The sequence below is a fragment of the Cynocephalus volans genome, chromosome 17 (assembly GCF_027409185.1).
Source record: "Cynocephalus volans isolate mCynVol1 chromosome 17, mCynVol1.pri, whole genome shotgun sequence".
Taxonomy (NCBI): domain Eukaryota; kingdom Metazoa; phylum Chordata; class Mammalia; order Dermoptera; family Cynocephalidae; genus Cynocephalus; species Cynocephalus volans.
Genome location: NC_084476.1, coordinates 4807566 through 4814532, shown reverse-complemented (window position 1 = coordinate 4814532; position 6967 = coordinate 4807566). Strand labels below are relative to the sequence as shown.

General features: G+C 61.1%; 1 protein-coding gene across 1 annotated transcript; it reads right to left on the bottom strand.

Annotated features, from left to right (window-relative positions):
* Positions 1-2765: 2765 nt before the first annotated feature.
* On the bottom strand, positions 2766-4451 carry LOC134365505 (uterocalin-like). Its single transcript, XM_063081635.1, has 5 exons — positions 4356-4451; positions 4064-4233; positions 3790-3863; positions 3376-3486; positions 2766-2851 (listed from the first exon to the last, which is right to left on the bottom strand). The coding sequence occupies exons 1-5, from the start codon at positions 4449-4451 to the stop codon at positions 2766-2768; spliced, it is 537 nt and encodes a 178-aa protein (XP_062937705.1).
* Positions 4452-6967: the final 2516 nt, after the last annotated feature.

Here is a 6967-nt window from a genome sequence, read left to right as displayed (position 1 = left end):
AGGCTGGCTGAGGTGGGGCGGCCTGGCCTTTCCCTGGACAGGCTGCTTTTCCAGCATCTTCTTTCTCCCAGGTCCCTGGGCTTCAGTTGCTCGTCAGGTGCACCTGCTGTTCTTATCACCCTTTCCCCCTCCTGTGTCAGATGTGCCCAGCGTGAGCCGGGGGTGGCAGGTGCAGCGATGGGCAGCATCTGCTCAGCCCAGGTCTCCTCGGGGCCGTTGCCTGCCTTGGGCCTCGCAGACAGGGAAGCCGTTCGTTTGTTCGTTTATTCATCTTTTATTCATTCACGGTCGCATCAGGGTTCACTGAGGGCCCACCCCTGTGGCTCCGGCTACCAGGCCTGCACAGACTGGGTTCTCAGCTGGGCCGGTGATGGGGACGTCACTGGGGCATGTGGGCGCCTGGCAGGTCATGTAGACTCGGGGCTCAGGAAAGCCACCTGGAGGGTGGGGGCAGAGGGGTTGGGTCACAAGAGGCAGGGGCCGCTCAGCAGGGCCTCAGACGCCAGCATGAGAGCTCGGGCTGCATCCAGGAGGGGAAGGGGGACCCCTTGGGGTGTTATTGGGGGTGAAGGGGCTCCCCTGGGCAGCAGAGGAAAGGCGGCTGAGTGAGATAGAAGAGCCTGAGCTAAGGGGTGGCAGGGGCTCTGGAAGTCCCGTCCTGGAATCCTGCTCCCTCTGTGGGTGAGGACATTAAGACTGGGGCGAGGCTTTCTGGAGTCACCCACACAGGCCACAGCCGAAACTGGACTGGACCCTGGGGTCCTGTCTACAGAGCTGGGTGACCAGCGCTGAGAGAGAAAGTGCTGGATGCAGGGGGGAGGCCACAGCGGGGATAGGCCTGTGCTGGGGAAGACAGGGCTGGGGGCCTGAGGCCACCCCTCAGGGCTGAGCTGGGAGTGGACATCACCAACGCTGTCCTCTGTGTGGCTTTGCTGAAGATTGAGGAACAGCCACCCAGGATACAGGAGCCAGGCCCAGCACAGGTCAGTCTGGCATTGCCGTTACCACCATGTGGCCAGCCGTGGGGCCACCCTTCGCCTGCAGTCCTGTGGCTGCGAGGTTCCGTCCTTCCCCGGCCCGGCATTGTCTGTGTGCAATGTTGTCGCTGGCGAGGGGCGTCCCCAATAGCTCCCCAGACTGTGTGGACCCAAGCCCATATAGGTTCCAGCTCACAAGGAGGGTCCCATCCCCCTCACAACTCCCAGGGAGTGGCCCTGGATGGGGGGATGTTGGTGCAGCCTCAAGTGTGGGCTGCTCTCTGTGGGTGTCTCCCCACCAGGCCTGGTTTCCAGGAAAGGGTTGGAAACCTGGGGAGAGGGTGTCCAGGAGATGGGGTGGCCTGAGGGTTGCAGTGAGGCAGGAGCGGGGACAGCTGCCTGGGAAGAGAGGGGCTCCTCCAGCAGCCCAGGCTTCTGCCTCAGTCTACCACCCCTCGGGTCTGACTCGGGGTTCCTGCTGCTCCTGGAAGGTCACACTGCCCAGGACAGCCCAGTGTTTTATCAGTTCTACTTTAGGTCCCAGGTCAGCTGCTGGCTGCTGGGTCTCCTGCCCGTGGGTGTGACCACCCGCTGAACACCCAGCACAGGGGCTGGGGTGGACTCAACAGTCTCTGCTGAGCTGAATCCAGCTCTGGAAGGTGACCGTCCATTTCCCCTCTTAACAAAAAGTCTTTTTCCATTTTTAAAATTTACCACTTTCCCAAAACCACTGAGATACAGGGACCCTCATGGCCCCCTGTGTCCCCCCTCAGGCCCTGTCCCTCCCAGCCCTGGCGAGACGTCCCCCTGGGAAGCCACATCTGACACTCCACAAGCTCTCCCAGCCCCGGCATCTTCCCACTGAGCAGCTGACGGGTCACAGCTCTGGAGGGTGGCTGGGGGGGTTGGTTCTGTCTCTGGTTGGGGCCAGCACTGCTGTGAGCCAGGGTGAAGTCCCCCATCCCCCAGAGCACACTCGGTCCAGCGCACAGAGGTTTATGGGACACGCAGGACAGATTGCGGGGGGCTGTTTCCTCAGGGTGGGGACACAGAATGGGGGTAGCCAAAGGGCTCGTTGGGTCCTCGGTGACTTTCTGGTCCTTCAGGGAGGGTGGCAGGGCACCTGGTGGAGGACGCTGTGAGCAAGAAGGGGGCTCAGGGCTGGGGTGGGTGGGGGAAGGGTGAGAAGCATCTGCAGGAAGAGGGAGCACTTGGCTGGGGCCATCTGTCAAGGCCACAGGAGGGAGCTCCCCGTAGGCCTCAGTGAGCAGGACGCCGCCCACCCCCACCGTCCCCGCTGGTCCCCACCCAGTTCACTGTGCCAGCCCCTCTCCAATGCCCTTTCCCCTAAATCCCCACCCTGAGCCTCTCCACAGGTCCCCTGCTGTCCCCGCTGCCCCAGGCTGGCCCTGCCCCTGCCTTGGATCCTGCATGGGCCCCGGTGTTTCGATTCTCCCCGAGTGTCTGCTCCCAAGGGTGGCCACTCTGGCCTGGCTGCCCACTTGGATGGCATGGAGCCAGCATGCAGTAGGTGCCCATCCTTGGGCCCCACCTGCTGCTGCTGCCCTCTGGGGTCAGAGGCCACCTACCTGGCCCAGAGGTGTCCCTACTGTTGGTCGATAGGGCAGCGGTTGGCGGAGAGAGCAGGAGCAGCTCAGACGGTAGCCCCCGAGCCTGTGCTGACCTGGACTCGGAGGGCTTCCCGGGCACACTGGGTGTGAATCCCGGGCAGGTCCCCTGTTGGGCTCTGGGCTGCGGGGAGGTGAGCACCTACCAGCCTTGGTCAGGTCAATGACATGGGTAGGTTTGATCCCGTGGCTTTGGCAGTACTCTGAATATAAGCCAGACGTTCTGGCTTGCAGTAGGGGTCCGGCCTGCAGACAGAGGGGTGGGAGCTGTCCTTCTCACCGGTCACGTGGAGCAATGGGATGTGGGGTCCTGGGGGGCTTGGAGGGTTTGCCTTCAATTTGAGGGGTGCAGGTTTTGTCTTGAGGGACAAGAGCTGTAGGGAGCTGGGTGGGAGGGGTGTGCCACAGGTTTGGGGAGCAAGGTAACCTCCTGCCCAGTCTGAGAGGAGGCGAGGGGGCCCAGAGCTGTGTTCGACACTCAGGATGGGGTCTGATGTCTGTTCTGGGCCTGGCCACCCTGTCTCTTGTGCATGTTCCTTTACTTCCTTCACTTTGCGGTACAGGGCTGGGACCTGGCATGCTTGTCAAAGGCCAGCAAATGGCCACACTGTTTTGGGAGGCACCTGGCATCACATGGAGACACACACCAAGCTAATCCAAGTGGCAGGGCAGGGGACAGGGAGGGGACAATGTCCGCATGTGTGCAGGTGGCAGGGCTCTGGTGGGGCACAGGGCTCTGGTGGGGGCAGGGCTCTGGCAGGGGCACTTACTGTAGAGTTCCACCACCACGGTCTCCTTCCTGTGCTGCTGCTTGTGGGTGCAGAAGATGACGAAGCACTTGGGGTCCACTTTCTCCAGGAAGACAAGGTTGTGACCCGCATCTGTGGATCCCAACGGGTACTGGGCCAGAGCCAGACCCTGGGACCCCCCTTGTCCCTTCCAAATGACCAGCCAGGCTGCAGCAGGGGCATGACTGGGGTGCAGGCCACTGCTCTTTCCAGATGCTTCTGCCAGCTCAGCCCACCCACCCACTGCAGAGCGCACTGAGGGGGTGCCACAGCCGTCCCGGGGGACCCTCACATGTGAGACAAGCTCCCTGCAGCTGAAGTCTTGGCTCGACTGCACCCCAAACTCTTTGGGAGCCTCCACCCCCAGGCTGGCCAGTGCTGATGGTTTATACTTACGTCGCATCACATACTGGAATTTCTTTTTTGTTTTTCTTGCCGTCATCATAACTGGGACACACTTACCGTTTATCCTGATAGGGAACCGGGAGACCCCTTGGTGACACCTGGCAGGGCTAGCCACGTTGGACCGCGGACCTCTGTGTCCTGCCTCGGGGTAGCAAGCCCTGCCTCTTCCCTCCTGGGCATCGCTTTGGCTTGGCATGTCCCCACTCCCAGCCCCAGTGCCTGGGAAGCTGGGCTGTGAGTTGGGGGGATGGGAGTCACCGTGGGCCTTGGGGCCTGTCCGGAGCCCTCTTCCCAGACTTTCATTTGGAAGTGGTGGAACTGCAGGCTCTTGTGTTTCACCTGGATGTCGTGGATGAAGAACCTCATGTTTCCCTTCTCCTCAACGCAGTGCAGGTTGTTGGAGGCCAAGGCCACCGAGAACCACTTGCCGCTGATCTTCCCAAGAGAGGCCAATGGGAGGGTCTAGTGCTGGCTGGGGACTGGGGGCCGCCTGTTATGTCCCCACTCACTGCCCCAGCCACCTGCCCCTCCTGCTCCCAATGCCCAAGGCCAACTACCAGATTCTCGTTGAAGTTGGGGTCCTGCAGACCCATGTGCAGGGCCTGAGGGCTGCCAAGCAGGGTCAGCCCCACAGCCAGCAGCAGGAGGCTCATGGTGAGGTGGCAGCAGCTGCGGGTGATGTGGAGGTGCCGTGGACAAGTGTCCAGAGTGTGTGGCCGATGGCCCTTTTGTTCCTTGCTGGGAGAGGCTTCCTGGCCATGTGGCCAGCTGCTGCTGCTGGTCTCCTCCCACTTACCACAATTACCCTCCATTGTTGAGGCTGTGGCCAGCAAGGGCCTGTGTCCCATGTCCACAAAGCCCCTGCCCCACCAGTGTTGTCCGTCGGACTGTAACAATAGGCCGGGCGCTCTTGGGCCGGCTTCCAAGATCACCCAGTTCCCATCAAGTGCTCAACCTCCAAAATCAAGTCACGAGTTTCTCAGTGATGTAACAGACACAAGTCTCTTTCCCAATGGCCACCTTTCCACACGCTCGAATAGCTTGGTTTGGGCATCCTGGGACTCAGGAGAGGGACAAAAAGAGAGTGAAGTGGGCCTGGGCCCGAGCCACGCTGTGCTGGGCAGAGCAAGGCGCGGCCCTGGTCCTCGAGTCCTGGGCAGGGGGGCGGGGCGGGCAGCAGGAGCCCATCTCCAGGACCTCTCTGCACCACCTGGACCTTGTGTTGAAGGTGCTGCGCGGAGACGTGGGGCGGGGCGTCCCTGTGAGCATCGGCTCCGGTCCCAGCCCCGGCCGACGTGCTGCTGCCCTCGGCTCTCTGGGCCTTGACGTTCGCTCTTTCAGATGGCAGCAAGGACCCTACCTGCCCCACCCCTGGAAGTTGCCACGGGAGCTCCCTTCTCCCTCTGCACCTGAACCACGACCCCCTGCCCTGACGCTCAGGCCAGCCTCAGTTCCCGGCTGGTCCTGCCCTCCCCCGGGGCTCACATTCTCCACGTGGCTTCTGGGCCCCACCTCACTTGGTTGCCCTCCTGCACCCCCAGGCCCCGTGACATCGGGGTCCCTGGGGCTCAGTCCTCATTCTCTCTTCCTCTCTATTTGCACTTTGGTGACCTCATCTCCCCTTTAACTGCCATGTCCTGCTGTGACACTGCACATCCCTGGGGTGACATCACTACCTGTGGTGTCCTCCAGACTCTCAAGCTCCTCGTGTCCAAAACTGGACTCAATGTCCCTTGCTGTACTTCCCCCATCAGTCTTCCCTTCCCAGTTGGTGGCAGCTCCGTCCCTTCAGCTGTCCAGCCAGAAACCCTGATGGCTTCTCCCAGCCCTCATACTCTACATCTGGTTCTTCCGGACAGTCTGTGGCTCTCCTTCCCGAGCACGGCCACCCCCAGCCACGTCTCGCCACCTGCGTGGCTGCTGCCCCGGCCCAAGCCACCATCTGTTCTGCGGCATCACTGTGGCTGCCGCCGGTGTCCACCCTCACCTCCCTAAGTCCACTCTCATCCCATTGGTCAGACCGATGCAACTGGAAGGCAAGGCACTGGTGTCCCTCTTCTGCCCCAATCCTGTGCATGGGAAAGTCATTTGGCCTCACCTGCTACCAAACACCTGGACAGCCCTGATGCGCGAAGAGCAACCGCTCTGCTAGGTACAGACCCAAACAAGACGTGCATGTGTGGGCCCCGAGGGACCCACGCAGGAGCGACACAGTGTCCATCAGCAGAAGAGCAGACAAAGGGACGGATGGTCCTGATGGCTGGAACTGGGAAGATGATGGATCACAGCTGCATCAGCAACTGGATGAACTTCACAGATGCAAATTAAAAAGAAATCGACATAACTACCTGTGAGAAGTCAGAAGGGTGCTCACCTATTGGGAGGGAGAAGGAACGGGTTTGGGGGCGCGGGGGCTCCCGGTAGTGGGTGCCTGTGTTTGCTTCGTGATAATTCACCAAGCCGCACACTGACATTTTTGCACTTTTTTCTGTTATATTGCAAAAAAAAAAAAAAAAAAAAGGTAAAAAGAAGGCAGTAGGGACTGATAAGTTGTTGATTTGAAATCTGTTCCCCCACGTATTTTCTTGGGGCCTTGAAGTCCCTAGCTACCCACTGGGGTAAGGGTGGCTCTGAGGGCCTGAGTGTTCAGCAGGGTGGCCGTGGATGTGGTGCTTGGACTTGGTAGAGCCGGACAGCTGGATGGAGCCGCCTCTTGGCTATGAAGCGCGCAGGCACGACAGGCGCTGGGGCATCGCCTCCTCTCCTGGAGGCCTCCTCCCGTCCAGACTGAGTTCCAGGCACCCATTGGGAAAGCGGAGCTTGTTCCGAGGGGAGCAAGGGTGGGGCGCCGCGGTTTCGGTGGGCCTGGGAGCTTTGTGAACACGCTTGGCAGATTTGGGAAGCTCCTTCCTGGCCCTAGCTTGGTAGGTGCTTGTATCACCAGCGGCTGTCGAACTTGGTGGTTGGGGACTGTGCCAAGAGACTGGTCTTGCTGGGGCCCGGGGATGGGGCTGCTGACAGGGTGCTGTGTGTGAGGGAGGGGTGGTCTCGGCCCCCCGGGAAGCTGCTGGGAATGTGGCAAAGGCTTCGAGGGGTGAGAGTCAGGGTGGTCCACTGGGTCAGCCACCTGGGCCAGCAGCCCCGGCCCCCTCAGACTGCCAGGCACCTC

Excerpts from the sequence above, each read along its gene's own strand:
- LOC134365505 (XM_063081635.1), bottom strand. The coding sequence starts at position 4,451 with ATGAGCCTCCTGCTGCTGGCTGTGGGGCTGACCCTGCTTGGCAGCCCT. Across the intron at positions 3,864-4,063 it reads GGCTCCGGACAGGCCCCAAG|GATAAACGGTAAGTGTGTCC; the intron begins GCCCACGGTGAC and ends GTTCCCTATCAG. Across the intron at positions 3,487-3,789 it reads ATTCCAGTATGTGATGCGAC|ATGCGGGTCACAACCTTGTC; the intron begins GTAAGTATAAAC and ends TGGGATCCACAG.